This window comes from Carcharodon carcharias, chromosome 2 (assembly GCF_017639515.1).
Source record: "Carcharodon carcharias isolate sCarCar2 chromosome 2, sCarCar2.pri, whole genome shotgun sequence".
Lineage (NCBI taxonomy): Eukaryota > Metazoa > Chordata > Chondrichthyes > Lamniformes > Lamnidae > Carcharodon > Carcharodon carcharias.
The window spans coordinates 76668802-76690971 of record NC_054468.1 but is presented as its reverse complement, the minus strand read 5'-3'; the positions used below and the strand labels follow the sequence as shown (position 1 = coordinate 76690971).

General features: G+C 37.8%; 1 protein-coding gene across 2 annotated transcripts in view; it reads right to left on the bottom strand.

Moving 5' to 3' along the window:
• Positions 1-22170, bottom strand: part of LOC121290419 (cohesin subunit SA-1) — a 229758-nt gene that overhangs the window by 80186 nt on the left and 127402 nt on the right. For both annotated transcript variants that reach the window (XM_041210861.1, XM_041210867.1), the window contains exon 2: positions 3807-3983. In XM_041210861.1, coding sequence (XP_041066795.1) covers positions 3807-3835 — 29 coding nt within the window. In that variant the 5' untranslated portion in view covers positions 3836-3983. The remainder of the gene's footprint in view (positions 1-3806; positions 3984-22170) is intronic.

Below are 22170 nucleotides of genomic sequence, written 5' to 3'. Positions count from 1 at the left end.
ACCCTATATGTTTTTCTTAATATTTCAATTCTTCCAATCAATACCATCAACACACAATGGACAAAGCAAAAATATGAGTTAGCAGCACTGTGGAATAAATTATATTCTGCAACATGGTAAGTCCTCATTTTAAGTCACCCATTTTAAATTGTTTCATTTTAAAACCACACAGGTTTTAGGGCCAGTATTTCTGATTCAAGTCTTCAGTTTGATTTTAAGTCATTTAACATCATTTTGCGTCATTGTCTTGCATCAGCATTTTGTGCGATGTCTTTGGCGCCGTTTCACATTGGTTTGACAGTGAGCCTGTGATCCAATCAGTGCCATTCTGAATCGAGTGTGAGGAGTGGCATCCAATCACAAAGGAAACACAATTTTTTTTCAAAAATTCTGAAACAAATATTTCTAAGAAGAATATCCAAACAAACAGGATTTTTTTTGCAAGACAGAAGGTCTTATAATTTCTGTGCAGAGAAGGTCCATTTCTAGATTCTGCAAGCTGATTTTAATTTTAGAGCTAAGGTGTGCCTGCTGTGGAGCTTTATATAGGGTGAGGCAGAGAGGCCGTTTTAAAACCTGTGTGAGAGAAGCATTTGCTACTGTACACAGGTAAAATAGCTTCTCTTATCTCTGGTCTTGTTTAGGTGAAAAATATGATGCAGTACTTACCCTGCAGGAATGTGACTCTGCAATCCTGTGATTAATTTTGGAGCCCAAGTCTGGCCCTTGTTTAACTCTGCAGTAAGTGAGGCCGAGAGGCCATTTTAAAGCCAATGAGGGAGCCATTTGCTTCTCCCAAACCAACATGCCCAGCATTGGAGCGCTAACCATTCAAAGCCACGTCCACTGAAATGCTTCAGGGAAGACCTCAATGCATCGCTGAAGAGGTCAAGATCTCTACTAAATCATGGTGATCAACCAAAATGAGAGAAGGTTGACACCAAAAATGAGATTTTGTCAGGAACATGCAGGGACAAAGTCAAGGTGGCGTAGAGTGTCCAAAAACCTCAGAATATCTCATCTAACTGACCCTCCAAGCACCACCAGCCTCGCACATGGCAGAGCCTGCAGATTGCACAATGGACTGAACAACCATCTCGGAACTCATCCAACCAGAGTGGAAGCAGGTCATCCCCAAACCTGAGGGACTGCCTAAGAAGAAATAGAGGCTGGTGAGTATTATTTTATTTGAATTTATTCGGAATTTCTTTTATATTCAGTGATTTATTTTATTTTACAAGTTACTTCCACTAGGAATACACAGTAATGCACATGCACAATACTGTATTTCAATTTGTACATTGCTTTTTCTGGGAAAGAAACGTCCAAAGGAACGCATCTCCGGCTTTAACATTGACTCCTATGGGAACTTATGATCCACTTTAAGTCGAAATTTTAAAAAATGCAACTACAACTGAAAGTGAGGACTTACTATACAAGTTATTTGGAACTCAGAATAAACAAATCTATCCAAAGCAGGCAAATTTAAAGACTATAGAACTACAGAATGCATATTCTATATTAGGCTTTTTTAATAAGTTGTTAAACAAAATAAGGATACTGATTGAACGAGTGACACATTGCAATCAAATGAAGAACACAATGGAGTATTTATCATTTATCATTTTACTGTAACTATAAAAATCAAAGTTACAGAGAATCAGAAGGAAAAGGGTAATAGGCTACAAATGTTAACTCCTTATTCTTAGATACGTTCAACATAGTATTTTTGTTTCTTAAATTTAATGAAAAAATCATTAACAATCTCAAGTATGCCAAGAATTACACTAAAAACCAATTTAAGATCATCAGTCAGGCTCACAACGTAGCTCACTTAAACTTGCTAGAAGCTACATATATTCATATGCAGGGACATCTCCTCTGCTGGCAAAAAGAATACGTCCAGATGTTGCATCTTTTTGAATAAACAAAAGCATGGCAGACAATATCTCCCTGGTGGGTGTGCCATGGTAAAGCCTCAAATAATCAGAGCCGACTTGTCCACCAATCTACACCCCTTTTCTCATGCATTATAAACTGGCGTCCCCTTTGAAATTTGGCATGCTTGCATCTGTCATGATGAGTACAAGATGTAAAACTTCAATAACTTTTCTCCCTTTTTCTCAGCAGTACTTAAGTCCTGTACTACCAACTGACTGAATGAAAAAATTGAAATTAAAGGTTCCTCTATGAAGGCCAATAAAAAGTCAAATGAAAAGTGATACAGTGAAGCAAAGAATAAAACTTGCTCGATTCGTGTGAACACCGGAGATGCTCATAAGTCCATTCTGTTTTTACACTGGCATCAGCATGATCAATCTGCTTCCAGACCTTTTAGTTTAAAATTTAATTTCTTTTGAATTTAGTAGAGGCAGCATTTAATGCACAATAAATGATGTAACGGCTAGGAAGAAGCTGCACTTCAGGGGATTCCTTTGGCTGGTATTACCAGAGAAGTTTACTCCAATGATTTCACAGCAAACCTTACTTAATGAAGGAGTGATTAAAATGCAATTTTTGCATTGCAATAAAAGAGAGATGGTTATATTGAGATAGGAGTACTTAGTATATAAAGCACTTCAAGTTATCTTTTAACTTTTGGAATGTTTCCTGTGAGAATCAAAACATTAACTGAAAATCATGAGAAGATGTGGGGTACTGAGCGCAAGAGTGTGACAACATTTAATTATCAGTAGAAACGGTCATGAACACACAAGGTGCTTCAATTTCAGCTGTGCAAGTTAGAGGGAACTTTCATTACAGCTACTGCATCAATCACACAGTGGTTTGCTTCACATTAACCAACTTTCAGTAGCAGTGGAAGATCAGACTGAATCCAGTATCTGAGTCTGACCTGACAGTGAAGAGATAATCTCACTACCTTTGCTTTCAAGTCAGGCCAAACCTTAACCCTAGACTTACACCTCACATTTAACTTATAAACGCATCCTTAAATTGAGCTGACACAATCCAGACAAGGATGGGAGGTCTTCTGACACAGTGGGTAGTTCCCTATCTCTGAGCCAGAAGCTCTGGGTTTTCATCCCATTCAAGGACTTGATGGCCACAGAAGGTACATTCATAACGTAGCCAAACTGGTTGATTATCAACTCTTAAACCCTCCCATTACACCTTTGGCAGGCAGTAAGAGAGGGAGGCTCCTGGTCAATCATGCTTGATGTGTGCCCTTTTAAGCTATAGTCTCAGGCAACAGGCTAGCGACCTGTTCCAGGAAAAACTAGCTATGGAAATAGACATAAGCATGTACTTTACCTGCCTCAGGTGTCATTAGACATGAAAAATCCTTGAAGTCTAAGTCTAATCCAAAATGTTTGCTTGATGAGGTATTGAGCATTTATTACTTAAACGAAATTATTCAGAATAGGAAAAATACTTCACAAAAAAACTTAAAGAACGGAAACTGATTCTCTGTAATGGTCATATCTGAAAAAATGAACTGGTGAAGCTAATTGTGCACACTGAAAAATTACACAGGTGGTTGCAACACTTTTGCAGCTGGAATAAATCAATTTGCTTTTATAAATTGGCTTTGATAAACTGAATTTATTTTGTAGCTTTTGCAACACTGGTCATGTAACAAAATCACTTTGAATGCATGTTGGATGCAAAGTGTAAATGAGAATGTGCAAAACTTGAGTTATTCCAATTTACAGGAACAAAATGCAACTTTTTTTATTTTCAAGAAATGTCACTACAGTCCTACCATGGATTTGTGTCCTGAGCTGAAGAACAGATATTCTGGAAATATTTGTTTCAATTTTCTGATCATCTAAAAACGCACTTACTGTAAAACTGGTATCTCTGGAGTGATCATCTCTTCAGCACCGCTGCTGTCTCAGCTAGAATCCTGCAATTTCCTCCTTTTGCTTTTAGGTAATCTTTCAAATAACTTGGTTGCGTGAAAAGTGTTTTCTTCTCCCTTTTCTTGATTCGTCTTTATGAAAGACATATTTGGGCAATTTCTAAAATTAAAAGTGATTTCCACGTTAGGAAAGCATAAGTGGACTGTCTTAAAGAGATACTACAAAGCATTTTTTTTTAATTCATAAAGTTCACACAAATTACTTTCTGAAAGTTATTTACATCAAGCTACATTATCACATTTTGGAACCTTTGCAGAGGGGGCCTACTGCTCACCCATGCCTGTCCAAATTCTATAAATTGCTTTTAATGCGGATAGAGAATCCATTTCTGACCACCAGAGACTACAACTGAACTATTTGGAATAAATAATATTCTGTTTTTCTTCATAGCTCATAATTAAAATACTGGAAGCACAACACCACTCCCCATATCAATAAGCAAGATATAACAAAATGAGATGAATTAGAAATCTTTCACGGTTTAAAAAGTCTCCACATTTTTGTATACCTGAAATTTCTTTGAACGAGTTAATTAAACTTACAGCCAGTTTTTACTGCTTAAAATCTAACTGTTTCACACTTCTTGCAAAAGACAACATCTAGCTGTACAAATATACATGACATGTTAAAAAGCTGAATCTGATTAAGGATAAATTCAGTTTAGAAGTTACCACAAAGGAATTGGACCATAGGTTTCCCTGAACTTTAATTCCTTATATATTTTAAGTTTTCTTAATAGCTTTTATTTATTTATTTATAAGTTGAGCGCATTTTTATTCCAAGTGAAATAAATTATTAATACGCATAACTGAAAATAAAGTCCCTTTTATGCTTTGTCTACTCTATGTTTGGAACCCTCTGTTGCTTAGTTTTATGAAATCACTAGGGAAAAGAGACACCCACAGGAATACTTCTGTATTGCACATTAACGTTTGTCTAAATTCTACACGTTTACATTTACAGTAATACGTTTTATTTTGACAAATCATGTTTTAATACAGTATTACAAAGGTAAGGAATGAAAATAACTTGCACGATGTATATGTAATGTAGCTTTTGCTAAACCAATTGAAATAAATCACGGTGGTTAAAATACATTAATTGAAAAATATTTTCATAAAATTGTGTTTGTACAGCTCTTACATTTCCCATTCACAGATGTAATGTTAAAGGCATCCTTTAATAAGAACAAGGAGCTTAGCTATTTGAATTAGGAAGAAGTTGCAAACTGATCTTGTGGTGTGGTCTCTCCCTCACCCCGATTTAGCTTGCACTTTCATATTGCCACCAGGGGCAGTATTATCCACAAGCTTAAAATGATAAAGCATTAACCCCTCAGTTACTTTCTTCTAAAATTAAACTCATATATTTCAACATCTATTCAAACAAAAAGGATATCATATTCTGATTCATTATGGCTCTTGTGCTTGAGCCACCACCCTAATCACAGCAAAAAATATTAACATTAAAACTTTGACTAGTTAGGAAACAGTAAGGAGCACGAATACAAAAATAAATCTACTGCTAGATAGTTTCATTTCTGCACAATTTATGAATAGCTGTCAACAAACCCAGCGTCACTATCATTTAAATATTCTTTGAAAAAACATTTGATTTTTAAGCTCCTTCAACATATACCTGATTTCACACTGTAATATTTTACAAAAACACAAATTAAATAACTTATTAGCCTGCCACTAGATGGCTGCATTGCAGATAAACTGGTATAAGGTTAGCTTGGATGTAACAGCTGTGGTGAACTCTTAAACGTTATGAAGCTACAGCCTGCAGCCTCTAATTTCTGTAACTTAAAGAGTGGTACATATATTGTTTCTCAGACACAGTGTGCAGCATGTTACCAGCAGAGGGTTCTGCTAGATAATCCGAACAATCTCACTCACAGATCATCAACATTCAAGTCAGAATTACAATAGGCATTACAAATCAACAAAGAAAAATTCTTAATTCAGAACTTTATAAATCAGCATTTAACAGCTTTAGATGGGTTTTCCTCCTGGACTCAGTTTAATCTGTCTTGGAAAATTGACAGATGCCATTATGTACTGCTGTGCTTAGTTGAGTTTGTTTTGGTTTTAAAATTGTTTTGGCATTCTTGCATGCTCCCTGGACAACAGAAATCCTCAACTGATTGTTTCCTGTCTGACAAGCCTGACAACACAGCTGTAAACTGCAGCCAATCTTGCTACACTGCAAGAGAAAAAAATAGCAATGCCCATCCCCCACCCTTTTACCAGTATGCTCAGAACAGAAAAGTCGAGAGAGCATTGAATTCTTATTATAAGCTAAATAAATGGACGTTTCCTGTGTATTTCCAATAGAAACAAAATGGCTTTGAATTCTTAAAGATGTATGAAGAAAAACTATAATTATCAACTTTATGTTTAGACACCCTTCTTAATATTCCTTCATTTGTCTCAGCATCCTAGGAAACTCTGAGGCATTTTTCTACATTAAAGGCACAATAAGACATAGTATATGTGCATGCATGCAAGTGGTTGCTATTATTAACAGTAATTTGATTTAATTAGAAAAACCCAGCATCTGAAAAGGAAATTTCACTGAAAGCCAGTATTTTAGAACAGAAATAAATAACATCTTGAATGCAATATACTAAGTGATTTTGTTATTAGAAAGGTTGTAGACAATATCAATGAATCCACAACAGGCACATCAGCCTTTACAATCTGTGCACTGGAAATCCAGTTTGGGAATCCATTGCACTTTTAAAAACAAACTTTCACTTACTGTGATACTTCAAGAACAGAACATAGTTGAAGTTTTTAAAAACATTTTATTTAACTGTACAGTAGTTAGGGGAGGGGATAACCATATTTGCTTTACATTTTCAGTTATTTAGGTACTTAAACACCCTAATTAACAAAATAACACTCCTTATTCCTGTTACACCACTAAGTAGTAGAGGGCACCCATCAGAAACTGCAACCAGAAAAACTCAAAATCAGCCTATACAAAATTAGCTGATCTAAACTAAACAATAGTAGGTGCTCCACAACTGGCCTCAGCACTCTAGATTAGGAAGGAGGGAGAAAGCATACTTGGCCAACTCCATTATCTAGAAACCAAGATGGAAATGTTACTGAATGTGAACAGACTGTGCCTAGCTCTGATATTCCCACAACCGAATAGCCTACAAATTTTTAATTACTTTCTAGGTTCACAGGTAAAGAAAGGCAAGAGGTTGACTAACTCTGCAAGAAACCAACAAATTCAGGACAGGAGGAATAGAAAGATTTGCCGAAAAAGAGAAATATAGCATTCCATGTAATTTTAAATAACTTTAATTTCTTCAGATCATGTCACTGCACATAAGCAATAGAACTCTATCTTATAAGATGTAAAATGAGAATGCAGAGATGCTTTATTAAACTGAGGATACAGATCACCTCTATTTAAGATAATAGGATGTGGAGGATTCCCAGCAGTTTTGTTACAGAAGCCAACAGATCTCTTGTACATAGAAACATCATACTAATCACAAAATGTTAGAAATAATCTACTTCCTTCTGAGTTAACTCCAAAAATTAAACTGCAAACCAGGTGACACAAATTTTTAGTTTGTATACTTATAAAGTGCAGACAAACTTTAAGGGAACACAATGGTAATGTCTTTGGACGAAGTAATCCAGATCCTGGACTAATGATCTGGAGGCACATGTTCAATTACCATCATGGTAACTAAGGATTTCAAATTCAGTTAATTGGATAAATCTGGAATTTTTTTTAAAAAAAGCTAATATCAGTTATGGTGACCATGTAACTACTGGGTTGTCACTAAAAAAAAAATCCAGTTCCCTAATATCCTTTAGGGGTTGAAATCTGACATCTTTACAGGATTTGGCCCATATATGAAACAGACTAGCAAGCCAAGTTATCTAGGTAGCACATCACCACTTCCTCAGGAACAGTTAGGGTTGGATAATAAGTGCTGGCCTTGGCAGTGACACCCAAATTCCATGGATGGATTAAAAGAAAGCTCCTGAAAAATGGACTTGCATATTGCCTTATTACATTTAAACTGCACTGATTTATGGAGGCAAACCAGCACATCAATTAGAAAACCTTTTCATCTCGACTTTGGTTTAATTTAAATAACTGGTCTGACCTTTGCAAACAGAAAACTAGAAGACAAATTCCAACTAAGTGGGCTGCTAAGTCAAAACAGATGTTTTTGGTGGAAATCAGAAAAAACCTAGTCTTTGAATAGTTGACCCATGAAAGGTTTCTCCAGGGCTTAAAACAGAGGAAGCATTTAATTCACCCAAGTAAATGAGAAGCACAAGTGGCTATGTATACTTTGATTGTGATCAGAGAATTATCAAGTCTGATGTACTTTCTCAGCAGGAGGTTGTGAAAACTTTTTTTCACAATTTAGTAAAAAGGGGTTATACTTACCTACTGAATACCCGGCAAGCGATAATACATCATCTTTAAAAAATCATCTTTTGAGACTTTATTATACATTATTTCCTTGCAAAACAATCTTAATTCTATTCAAAATTAACAAAATGTATTGTTTAAAAACAAAGACTTATGTTGTTAGGAAGATAGTTTTAAGCAAGTCATATCTGTATTTGGGTGCACTAGGAATGAGTTTTAGCTTTAATGTCTTAAGTTTGATTTTTATTTCAAAATTGTGAGTTAAAACGATGAAATCTGAGTTTTAGTTTCACTTCAAAAGATGTCTGCATTTTAATTAGATTTTACGACTCTTGAAGGGAAGGTAAAACAGACATAGAAAAAACTGTGCTGTTGCCAGCAACAGGGGTCCAGAGGTCCTCCCCACACACACACACACACAAAGAAACCAAAAGCAGTTAGAGTTCAGTTGGTCAATGTGCTCTAAAGTTGAAGGGAGTTGCCAGCAGAAGCAGTATAGGAAAGGGATAGATAGCAAGTCCCAAACTACAGTTGAAGCCAGCTTCCAGGAAAAGCTGGACAGAAGGGAGCTACAGGAAGCAACAACATAAGGGGAGTTCCGAGAAGACTTTCTAATCAAAGGGAAATAACAGGAATCTGAAAAGGTCCTGTTAAGTGAATTTAAGAGAGAGGAGCAGAGGAAAGCTCCGAGCTTAAAGGGGGATGCTGCAGGACGCAGATTTAAAGCAAAAGTCAGAAGATCCAAGGAGACAGCTGAAGGTCTGTAACCCTTTAGAATGGGCATGTGAAGCAGTGGTGTTCTGTTGGCATGGCTGAGCATATGAGAGCAAGTGCATGGAAGAAAGTTTGAATGCTCATAGTGAACCAGAGGAAAGGAACAAGGGAAGGAAATGGACCCTTCCGGAAAGCATCCAAGAGAAAGCATTGTTTGGGAGAAGATTCCAAAGTAAGTACTTCAAGAGTGGAGATTGAAAACCTCGTGCGAAAAGCGGAGCTCAGTGAGACTGGATGTCTCTGTGTGACAAGTGTCTGGGGTGGTTGACAAGGGATCCATAGCATCTGTTTGGGGTGTCACCTGTCACTTGGTTTCAGAGTGTGGTGCGCCTGACCTCAGGTTGTCTATTGGTTTGCATGGACTGTGTAATTACTGTGAACATTAGGGTATAAGATAGCTTTTGTAACTTGCGTTATCCTAATAAATCTGTATATATCCGTAAAGGTATGGTTGTAGGTGAAGGGGTACTGTAATCTAGTTCATTTTTTCTTGTTAAATAAATGTTTTATTCGGGTAAAGTCATGTTTGGTATACTGGATGCCAAGGTACTTTCTGTTTACATAAAATACTGTAGCACGAGTCCAAAAATGCTGATATATTTATATTTTTGTTTTAATTATCTAAGTGACATTACACAGTAAGCAAATGTTAAAGCCTTATTATGGATTTCAAGTCTGGACGTGACACTAAAAAAAAAAGGACCAATTATGAAATCTTTCAGTATAAACTTGGAACCACCAACATAATTTTAATGGGGTTTCAATGTACTTAATTAGAGTATCTTGGGGCTGTGCAAATTTTGTATTCAAGTAATATTGCTGACCAGATGATAAAAATGTGAGAAACTCGAATGGAAAAGGCTTTTTGTTGATTAATCTCAATACCACTTATTCATTTTCTCAACCCTTTTTTTGGATTACACACATTTGTCACACATTATTGTAGTGTGAAAATGTTCTAGCTCTTCACTTGTACATTCCTCATTTTTAATTTGTATTCTTTATATTAATTTTCTGTTGTATGAACTTGCCCCAATCACCTTTGCCTAGTGGTTCATAATTTGCCACATAAACGTGAAAATTTTTATTCAATCATCCCAAACTCCATTAAGCCCAACTTCATACAGGCTAATAATTATGCCTCCTGGTTGAGCTCCAATGTCTTTTCAAAATATGCACCTTTGCATACTCACTGAACATATTATCTTGGAAAACAGTACACACACCACTGGTGGTGGTTGGATGCTGGCTAGAATTTTAGTCATGATTCCAGTCTACTCTTGACAAACTTTATAACTTATTCTAGTAAAACAGAAATAAAGAAAATCTAACAAAGTCATAATTCATGGTTCTTTCAGACTATAATGGAAACCCTAAAGCTAAAGACTTAACTAAGATAGAAAGCTACCAGTGATCCAAAAGAATACTGTGGATATTGGAAACCTGAAATAAAACAAAAAATGCTGGAAATACTTAGTGGTTGGGCAGCATCTGTGGAGAGGGAAATAGAATTAACGCTTCCTTTTTTTCTGAACAGCACCAAATTCAAATATCTGTTATAACATTGTGTCTCAATTTCTATGAAAACTTCTAAGGTCACTTGACACAATTTTTAGTTGTTGAAATTATCTTTGAGTTTTAAGTTATTACAAAAATAGGCATAAAAATAAATTTGCTTGAACTTAATCAAAATTATTTACTGAATCCCCACTTAGAGGGGAGACAGTGGTGTAGTGATAATGTCACTGGGTTAAGTAATCCAGTGATCCAGACTAACACCCCAAGGGCATTGGTTCAAATCCCGCCAAAGCAGCTGGTAGAATTTAAATTTGATTAATAAATCTGGAATCTCAGAGATGGTAACCATGAAACTATCATCAATTGTCATAAAGATCCATCTGGTTCACTACCGTCCTTTAGGGAAGGAAATTTGCCGTCGTTATCTGGTCTGGTACATGTGACTCCATTCCCAGAGCAAACTGGTTGACTCTTAAATGCCCTCAAATGGCTTAGCAAACCACAGAGTTCAAGGGCTCTTAGTGATAGGCAACAAATCAGCCTGGTCAGTGATGCCACATTCCACAAATGAATTTTAAAAACCGAACAAAAAAGAATGCTTTTTATTGCTTTTTCCAGCAATAAGAGAGTTGTTCCAATGATTGTCAAACAAATTTCAGTATTTGACAGACTAAAGAAAAAGAATTTTGATATGAATCCAAAGGCAGGGAATGGTGAAAGGTGAATGTTTTTGTTCTAGGTCATACTTTAGAACAACGTAAAAACCCATAATTTATACTTTTACTTGTGTTACACCACCAATTAAAGGGAGAAGTCACTTAACATTACTTTAAAAAAATGTGAAAAGAAATTAGACAACCGAAAGAATAAAACACAAAACACTGTTTCTAATTTGCAACATTAATATATATTCTTGACCAGAGTTGTCCAACATTTGGCCAATGGGCCACAATCCAGCCTGCCATGCCTCTCTATCCAGCCAGCGATGCCAGTGTTCCAAATACAGTTAAGTGCAAGTGAAAGATCCTGCAAGAAGCTGCTCCTCCAATCATAGCCTATCAGCAGCAAATGTGGGAGAGGAACAGTCTGTGATTGGAGGAACAGCAAACGGTGTGAAGGTGAGTGGCTTCATATAGCCTGAACACCAGCAGCAGCAGTGACTCTGGAGGGGAGGAACAGGAGCTTTCAGGTAAAGGGGTGGGAAAGGATGGACAAAGAGAGACTTGGAAGGGGTGGGAAGAGAGGGGAGACCGATTTCTGAGGGCATGAGGAGAGGAGAGAAGGCCCCCTAAAGGACTACAGGAGATAAAATTGTGAAGCAGCTGGAGTGCTACACTGGGCAGGGAGAAAGAGTCTTGGTAATTTCACAGCCATCCTGAATCTTGCCTCAGTGCTTTAATCTCTAAACCACCCAGGTCCAGCTGGTATAAAAGAGTGCATGTGTGTGTGTGTGTGTGTGTGTGTGTGTGTGTGTGTGTGGGGTGGGGGGGGACACGTGTGTGTGAAAGAGAGAGGGAGAATGAATGTGTGTATGTGAGAGTGTGAATGAGTGAGTGATTGTGAGAATGGGAGAATGAATGTATGGGGTGTGTGTGCTTGAGAGAGAGAGAATGAATGTACATGTATGAGACAGTGAATGATTGTGTGTGTGAGAGTGTGTGTGTCAGTGAGTGAATGTTTGAGTGAGAGAGAGAGTGGGTGAGAGAGAGAGAGAGAGAGTGGGTGAGAGAGAGAGAGAGTGGGTGAGAGAGAGAGTGGGTGAGAGAGAGAGAGAGAGAGTGGGTGAGAGAGAGAGAGAGTGGGCGAGAGAGAGTGGGTAAGAGGGTAAGAGAGTGAGAGTGTGTTTGTGTGTGAGAGACTGTGTCTGTCTGTATTGTGAGAGAGAGTGTGTGAGAGTGAATGTTAGAGTGAATGAATGAATGGGGGGGTGTGCGCGTGCATGAGTGAGAGTTTGTGTGTTTGAGTGAGAATATGTGAGAGTCAGTGTGTGTGTACGAGTGAGTGAGTGTGCGTGTGCGCGTGTGCGTGTGAAAGAGAGAGAGAGTGTGCATCTGGCTCACTCCTAGTCTCAGGGTACTCATTCACCTTCACCCCCACATACCAACACACACTCACACCCATTGACACAGTGGGTGAGGGTGAGTGAGCACCCTGATCCTGCGAGTGAGCCAGACTCATGCACTCAAACTGTCATCTTTATTAATTACTCATTTTAAAAAAATATCAATTTATTGCTTCAACATTTTTTTTTGCTTAGCAAGTTTTCTTTTCTTCATACCTCAACTCTTTTGACATTCATGATTAATGTGCCAAACCTTATCTTTCCAAAGTTTGCTATCCAGTCCTGAGTGAGAAAAAATTGAAATGTGAACCCCCCCCCCACCCATCCCCAACGCCGCGAAAAGGTTGATCAACTCTGTTCTTGACGCAGGCAAGAGTATATTGCTTTTGCAAACCCAAGTTAATAAAGTAATCTCTTAAGAACAGTCACACAGACTCAAAACTCTGTTTCTCTCTACACAGATGCTGCCAGACCTACTGAGCTTTTCTAGCATTTTGTGTTTTTATTTCAAATTTCCAGCATCTGCAGTATTTTGCTTTTAAATAAAGTAAGCCTTCACCTGTCCATACTGAGTTTGTACTTACTGAATTTATACCTTAAGTGATAAAAATATAGATGTAGTTGTGTTAAAATAAGCTTTCCATTACTTGTTTGGTGAATTCAACCCATGAGATAAGCACATAGGAACAAGTCTCTATTCTCTCCCCTCCCACAAAATAAATATCAGACTACAATACAGGAAATCTTCGGTTATTTTTAGTGTATCTATATTGTTCTCCTTTGCTGAAAATAAATTATTAGATATTTCCCCTTACCACTGAAGAACTGTGTTGGTTTCAGACTGTAATGCAGGGTTTGAGCTCTGCAACTATCAGTAACCCAATCCAAAGAACAAGAGGTCTGCATCCATGTTCAATTATCGACCTCAGAGAGAGAGAGAGAGAGAGAGAGACAGAACCACTGCAAAAGATAAATATCTTGATACTTAGTGGTGTTATCAACATTTCTGGCCCTCCACAAGTTTTACCTCTGCTCTAACAATTAGACTGCACTCTTAATTTCTATATATACTAATCAAGTATAGCTCACTCTTATTTTAGAAATTAGCTTTGAAAATTTAGTTCTGACAGTGCAGAAGCAAATAGCAACTACTACACATACAATTGTAGAAGTGATTATGTTGAACATATTCACACATTCTGCCATTATTATGCGCTCAGGGTGAGAGGCTAACTTCATCATTAACCACTCCCAGGTGATGTATAGAATTGAAACAAAACAAAATAAAAATTCCTAATCTGTCCAAGGATGTGCTTCAAATTTACACTTAAAAAATTGTGGAGTGCAGAAAACATCATAGCCAAATTCTATCGTGTTCACACTCTCAACAATGACACATGTGAGCTTTGCAATAGAAGCTTCTTTCGTACACTCAAATTCAGGAAACCCTAGTTGGTTTTAAAAAAGCTGCCTAGCCTTGAGATCAGCTTACTCAACATATATTAGTGAACAAGTGTAAGCCCTTTTTGATCTGTAGGCCTACTTAATGCTCTCAGGCACCAGAGAGCTGCAGACAACAAATATCACAGAAACTAACTCACACTCCCCCTTTTATATATTTTTTTCTTGAAAATTAAGCATAGTGAGTCCACATGTTTAGGACAATGATCCAATGATACAAAACAATAAGCATCACATAAGTATCCTAATTATTAACCTTATATTAAAATAGCATCAAGAACTTGTCCTACACTTTCATCAACAACCAACATATACTTACACAGTGCCTTTAAAGTACCCAAGTGATTCATATGCCAGAAAAGGAATGATGATGATAAGGTGAGCAAATATATGGTTGAAGGGTTAAATTTTAGCATTTTTGAAGACAGAGAGCTTAAACATGGTACAGAATATTGGGAGAGCAATTCTAGAGTGTAGGGCTGATGGCTGAAGACCTAGTTGATAATGGAATGGAACGAGGTGAGAAAAACTGTGGTTTGGCAAGGTGAGCTGGACTTGGTATATGATCCAAGTGGTGGAAATTTGATCACATTTTAGTTTGTCAAGTTTAGTCTGTGAGGCATTTGGGGCATGTATTTATATATAGCACAATTAAAGTAGTAACATGTCATTGTCATTGAGCGAGTTAGTGGCAATGAGAATGGTGGAGAGTATCAAGTTGTGTGGATGAGAAGACCAATAAGTGAGTGGGTGGGGTGTGGGTAGGGATGGAGGCAGATCAGCTGAACTGAATGGCTTTGTTCTTGCAAGTTTTAAGCTGAACAAAGATATCTCATTTACCCTCAATATCAGACATATATTGAATAGCACAGCAATGAATGTGGAGTTCAATGTGGCATGGAAAGATACTGGTAGGGCTGTCATAGTAATTGCGAAAACTAAACTCACTGTTATGAATAATATTGGAGGGAGACCACAGGAGAGAAAAAGCAGGGGACAAAGATGGATGGAGGTGGCCCTTGTGGGCACAGGAAATCCACTGCAAGAAAACACATCACTGAAGATGTAGAAGGGAGAACTTAATAAGAAATTGAGCGTCAGAAAAATTAAGGTGAAAAATAAGCAAATGAAAGGGCAGATAATATGTTAAGGGACTAAAAGAATAAATTCAAACATCAAAGCTCATGTGTTTAATACGTTTGTGATTACATTCAGAAAATGAGCATTGTTCACTTGTGGTTGGCTGTGGTTTGCCAATATGCTTAAATCGGGAAAAAATTATAACTTGACTCTTTCGAAACATATATTTGCCCTGTACAAATCAGTAGAAATCAACATCGAAGGATAAATATTTTTGATTGTCTGGGTGGTATGGGAACAGGTAGAACTTATATGCATAGAGCTAATGCACACATGACATCATGAATTTCTAATGTAGCAATATGACAACAACTTGCATTTACATTGCAACTTTTACCTGGAAAATATCCCAAGGGATGTCACAGGAGCTTTACCATACAAAATTTGACACCGAGCCAGATAAGTGATATTAGAACAAATGAGGTAGGTTTTAAGGAACTTCTTAAAAGAGAAAAGTGGTATAGAAGTGGAGAGGAGAGGCAAAGTTTAGGGAAGGATTCCAGATCTTAAGGTCTCGGCAGCTGAAGGCAAAAGCAAGTGAATATTGGGATGCGCAGAAGACAATAGGGAAAAGAAAGCAGAGGTTACAGAGATAGAGAGAAGTGAGGAAATGCAGAAACAAGGGTGAGAGTTTTAAAATTGAAGGTTTCTTGGCCATGAGCTAATGAAGGCCAACGAGTACAGAGGTGACGGCTGAAAGGGACTTGAGAGTTAGGATGGGCAGCAGCGTTTTGGGTGAACAACTTTATGCTGGGTGGCAGATGGGAGGCTGGCCAGGAGAGCATTGGGATGTCAATTCTAGAGGTAACAAAGGCATAGATGAGTGAGTGTGATAAATAGAGTATACTGTATGTTTGTAAATTTATGTTCATGTCAAAGACACATCAATCTAAGCAAAGAAAGTTGATGACATGGACAAAAGTTGATGACATGGACAAAACAATTTGCATTTTTGTACCAAGTACCTTTACCTGCATCTAATATGGTGAGCAGATCCGGACCAGGAAAACTATCTTCACTGGAAATACCCCAGCAGTGAAAAAGAAGCCTACTACAAGTTTGGATTTGAACTCTTAATTCTACCCACATGAAGCCAAGTCTGAAATGATACAAATCACTTAAATTTTCTTGCCATAAGAGTCACTTCTCAAATCAAGCTGCTAGTGCAACACAATAAGGAGCAAGCAGTTCCCATTCTCTAAATGAAAAACTGACCCAAGCTAAATCATCCGGTTAAAATTGTATCTCATCCAGCCATTGTAAATTGATAACCGACTTGGAAATATCCATGAGTTTGCTCCATCGAATATATAACAGTAACTGCCCAGTAAACCTCCAACATTTCACAGTTAGCCAGCTCATCAAGCGAGCCCACATCCACTGCACTAAATCAACTTGTGTAAGCCCTTAAGAAAAAAAACCTTACACCTCGAGTCTGGGAAGAGTGTCCTGCAGTCAGTACTAGGATCAGTGTCCTGGTGAATTGAATAACTAGGGTTGTAATGAGAGCTTTGAACTAAATAGAGGGGTGAGGGTTCTGGAGAGGGGATACATTGGCTTACAAAGCAAAAGGATATGGCGGCATTGCAGGACAGCTATATAGTTAATGATACCCAGAATATGACAGGAAGGGACGGAGTGTACGAATGTAAATAAACAGCAGCGAATCGGGTCAAAGGGGGAAAAATGGTAAAAAGGCAAAATTAATGGCTCTTTACTTAAATGCACTTAGTATTCGGAACAAAATAAATGGATTAACAGCACGAATGGAGGTTAGTGTGTATGATCTTATAGCCTTACAGAGACATGGTTACAAGGAGATCAAAGCTGGGGACTAAATGTTCAGAGGTATGTGAACTCTTCGAAAGGAAAGGGTGGTGGGGTAGCTTTGTTAGTATGAGATGGAATAAGTACAATAGCAAGAAATGACTTTGGATCGGAAGATGTAGAAACCATATGAGTGGAGGGAAGAAATAACAAAGAAAAGAAGATACTAGTGGGAGTAGTCTATAGGCCTCTGGACAGTAGCTATACTGTAGGGCAGAGAATAAATCAGGAGATAATGAAGGCATGTAAAAAAGGAAGTGCATTAATCATGAGTGACTTTAATCTAGTAGATAGGGAAAATCAAATTGGCAGTGGTAGCCACAAGCAAAAATTCCTAGTGTATTCAGGACAGTTTCCTAGAACAGTACGTTGTGGATCCAACCAGGGATCTAGCTATTTTGAATATTGTAATGTGTAATGAGGCAGATTTAATAAATGATCTCAGAGTAAAAGATCCCCTAGGAAACAGAGACCATAACATGGTAGAATTTAGCATTTAGTTTGAGAGCGAGAAACTCGGGTTGGAAACAATTGTGCTAAACATAAATAAGGGTAATTACAAAGGAATGAGGGCGGAGTGGGCTGGGAAAGGAGCTTAGCAGAAAAGACGATTGATGAACAATGATAGACATTTAAGAAAATAGTTCATGACTCACAACAAAAAAATCCCAGTAAGGGAGAAGGATTCTAAGAAGGGGATAAAGGAACCATGGTTAACCAAGGAAGGAAGTCAAAGATAGTATCAAATTGAAAGAAAAAAACATACAATGTGGCAAAGATTAGTGGTAAGCCAGAGGATTGGGAAAGTTTTAAAAACCAACAAAAGATGACCAAAGAAGTAATGAAGAGGGAGAAAAAATAAACTTTGAGGGTAGTTACGAAGTAATATAAAAACGAACAGTGAGAGCTTCTTTAAATATATAAATAGGAAGAGAGAAGCCAAAGTGAACATAGACCCCTTAGAGAAAGAGGCTGGGGAACCAGGGAATGGCAGAGAAGCTGAATAAATACCTTGCATTAGTCTTCAAGGTAGAAGACACTAATAACATTCCAAAAATACAAAATAATCAAGGGGCAAAAGGAGGGGGGAGGAAATGAGTACAATAACCATCACTAGAGAAAATGTACCAAGGAAACTAATTGGGCTAAAGGCCAATAAGTCCCCTGAACCTGATTTAATATCCTAGGATATTAAAGGAAGTAGTTACAGAGATAGTGGATGCACTGTTAGTAATCTTCCAAGAATCGTTAGATTTTTGAAAAGCTCCAGAGGATTGGAAAGCTGCCAATGTAACACCCTTATTCAAAAGGGAGAAGACAAAAAGCAGGTAAGTATAGACCACTTAGCTTAACATCCATCATTGGGAAAATGTTAGAGTCTATTATAAAGGATGTAATAGTAAAGCATTTAGAAATGCATAATATAATCAAACAGAGTCAGCATGGCTTCATGAAGGGGAAATCATGCCTGACAAATTTATTAGAATTCTTTGAGGAGGTAACAAGCAGGATAGATAAAGGGGAACTAGTAGATGTAACATATTTGGATTTCCAAAAGGCGTTTGATGAGGTTACGCACATAAGGCTACTTAATAAGATAACAGCCCATGGTGTTGGGGGTCATATATTAACATGGATAGAGGATTGGCTAACTAATAGAAGACAGAGAGTTGGGATAAGAGGGGCATTTTCAGGATGGCAACCTGTAACTAGTGAAGCACCACAGGGATCAGTGCTGAGGCCACAATTATTTACAATATATATTAATGACTTGGATGAGAGAAGTGACTGTACCATCGCCAAGTTTGCGGATGACACAAAAATAGGTGGGAAGGCAAGTGGTGAGGATGACACAAAGCGTCTACAGAGGGATATAGACAGGTTAAGTGAGTGGGCAAAAACTTGGTAGATGGAATATAATGTGGGAAAATGTGAGGTTATGCACTTTGGCAAGAAGAATAGAAGAGTTGAATGTTACTTAAATGGAGAAGACTGCAGAAAGCTGCAGCACAGAGGGATTTGGGGGTCCTCGTGCATAAATCCCAAAAAGTTAACATACAATTTCAGCAGGTAATAGGGAAGGCAAATCGAATGTTGGCCTTTATTTCAAAGGGAATGAGTATAAAAATGGGGAAGTCTTGCTAAAACTACACGGCACTATTTGGACCACACATAGAATACTGTGAACAGCTTTGGTCCCCTTATCTAAGGAAAGATGTACTGGCATTGGAGGCAGTCAGAGAAGGTTCACTAGGTTGACCTCGGGTCTGGAGGGATTTTCTTATGAGAAGAGGTTGAGTAGGTGGGCCTATACTCATTGGAGTTTAAAAGAATGAGAGGCAACCTTATTGAAACTTAGATGATTCTTAAGGGGCTTGATAGGGTAGATGCGGTAGACGCTGAGAAGTTGTTTCCCCTTGTGGAAGAATCTAGGACCAGAGGGCATAATCTCAGCATAAGGGGTTGCCCATTTAAGACAGAGATGAGAAGGAATTTCTTCTCTGAGGATAGTGAATCTGTGGAATTCTTTACCACAGAGGGCTGTAGAGGCTGGGTTGTTAAGTATATTTGAGGCTGAGATAGACAGATTTTGAATCAGTAAGGGAATCAAAGGTTATGGGGAAAAGGCAGGAAAGTGGAGTCGAAGATTATCAGATCAGCCATGATCCCATTGAACAGTGGAGCAGACTTAATGGGCTGAATAGCCTACTTCTCTCCTATGTCTTATTGTCTTATGGAGCGTCCTTGCTTTGCTGTTGACTGTAAAATCCTGGTCCTTGTTAATGTCATAAATACATATTCCTTGGGGGAAAGATATGAGGAAAGGTGGGAGGGCATCGAGCTATTTGGACAGTCCCCACACTAAAAGTATTGGTGACATTCTTGTCTAATGTCACCAATATCTCAAGTCTTCTGCAGCTGCTCTTTAACTTGCAACACCTTTCTAATGTTCATTACTTCCTGTCTATACATCAGCTTTTGCTTTTCGAAAAGGTAGGAAACTAATAAATTGATGGGTTGAAGGTTGACTGTATATGCCTCCAAAAGGGTTTATTTATCCAATATGTGACAAAGTTAAAAAAAAAGTTTTTAAATCTGTCCAGCATGTTGGGTCCTGTTGATTTTTTTTTTAAATTCTGTTAAGATAGATGAGAACTGTATAGTTGTAGAAGTAAGTGTTGCATATTTTGCTCATGATTTAACTCATGGCCTGTAAAATTGTCACCTCCACTCTGTTCACTTGTCTTCTGTGCTTTAAATTCTTCACTCGATATGTATTTCTAGCATCCATTAAAAAACATTGAGCCTAGGGGAAATGTTTAATCCTGTATTACACAAAACGTCAAACCCTCAACCATCCAATGTTTTGAAATGCATCAAAAGCAAATTCCAGATTCCAAAGGATTGCCCAGAATTCTTCGGCATTAGTATTAATGCCATCTTTTTTTGATTAGGTTTTACAAAACCAGGTAATAATCTAATTATGGGCAATTTGAATTGCTACCTTAAATAGGTTGAAAACAAAAACAGAATTACCTGGAAAAACTCAGCAGGTCTGGCAGCATCGGCGGAGAAGAAAAGAGTTGACGTTTCGAGTCCTCATGACCCTTAAATAGGTTGACTCATTCTGGGGATTGGAAGAATGGAAAGGAGGAGCAGCAGCAGATCAGATATGGCGGCAGTATTTTCTGTGATTTGGGTCAACTGATTTTTTCCTAACACTTGTTAATGAGTAATTGACACAATTTAAAGGTACCCTTTCCACCTGGGTGCTGATTCTGCCTCCACCACATAGTCCCTCCAAAACTTTTCCCTGCCCACTCCACCTCTTGGTGTCTCTCTCAATCCATAGTATCTCCCCCCTATTAAATTTAACTCATTTATGAAGCCCACCATCTATTTTTATCCCAGTCTGATGATCCAGCTTTGCCTTCCCAGTCTCATGATCAATGAACTTGTCAACCCATCTTTATTCTTTTACAACCTGTATAGTTTGATACAAAGTATTAGCATCAACTCCTTTTCGCAAAGAAACCAAATCTCTTTATTCTCTCCAACTGCTGCCACATCCTCAACTTTCCCTTTCTGCCTGAAGTCCTGGAATGCAGAGTTGCATTACAACAAAACTCTCAATTTTCTCACCACTCCCTATTTGAAATACTTCAATCAAAGTGTGCTGCCTAGGATCACACTGATCAAGATCACCAGCAACACCCTTTGTCTCCATAATTGCAGCTTGCTGCCTCTTCAGCTATCTCGCACCGAGGACTTTCCAGCCTCCTTCAGCTGTCTGTTACACAGATCACTGTTTTGGAACTACTGTTGCCTGATTCCACTCCTGTCATTCAGACTTTGTACCATTCAATGCCGTTCTCTTACAAGCTAGGATAACTGGTAATTCTATAAACAACATGAGTTCACTCTTGCATCCTGAAGCTTGTTACATGTGTCTCAGTGACTCATCCTCCAGAGAGTGAAAACCAACAGCACTGCAGCACCTGTATGCCTCATTTATCCAAGCTCCCTGCTGCAGCAGGATGCATTAAAACGATTCCATTATTGTGACAGGAAATACCTCTGCGCAGACCATACTGAATTTCATTGTCTCAAAACTAATGTTCATGTGAACAATAGTTTTCATAATGATTTTTATTTAAACAGAGGCTTAAAACCTTTTTGGTAGTTTAAAGAGTATCTTTAATCAAATACTCTATAATTTGCATTGGAAGTGGTTAAGTATCTGCATTTTTAATGCATTTTTATTGTACACTGCATGTCCTACAGTGCAACCACTTATTTTGCAACTTAAATTCTAATAACAGGTGATTGTCTCCTTATTTTGTGGTCTATAGCTAAGTTTGAAAAGTAAGGTGGTTGGAGGAGGGGCTTTCAATCCATCAGTTTTCATCCACAATGTTTTGTCTCCAGTGTATGAAGCAATTTGAGCTGAGGAAATGTAAATGCAGATATTTCAGAGATTTGCTGTTTGAGCCATATCAAGTGAAGCCCAAATTCTGCTGCTTTCAGATCTGTTTTCAATTCAAATACAATTGGATTTTAACAATATAATTTTCCAATTTGTAT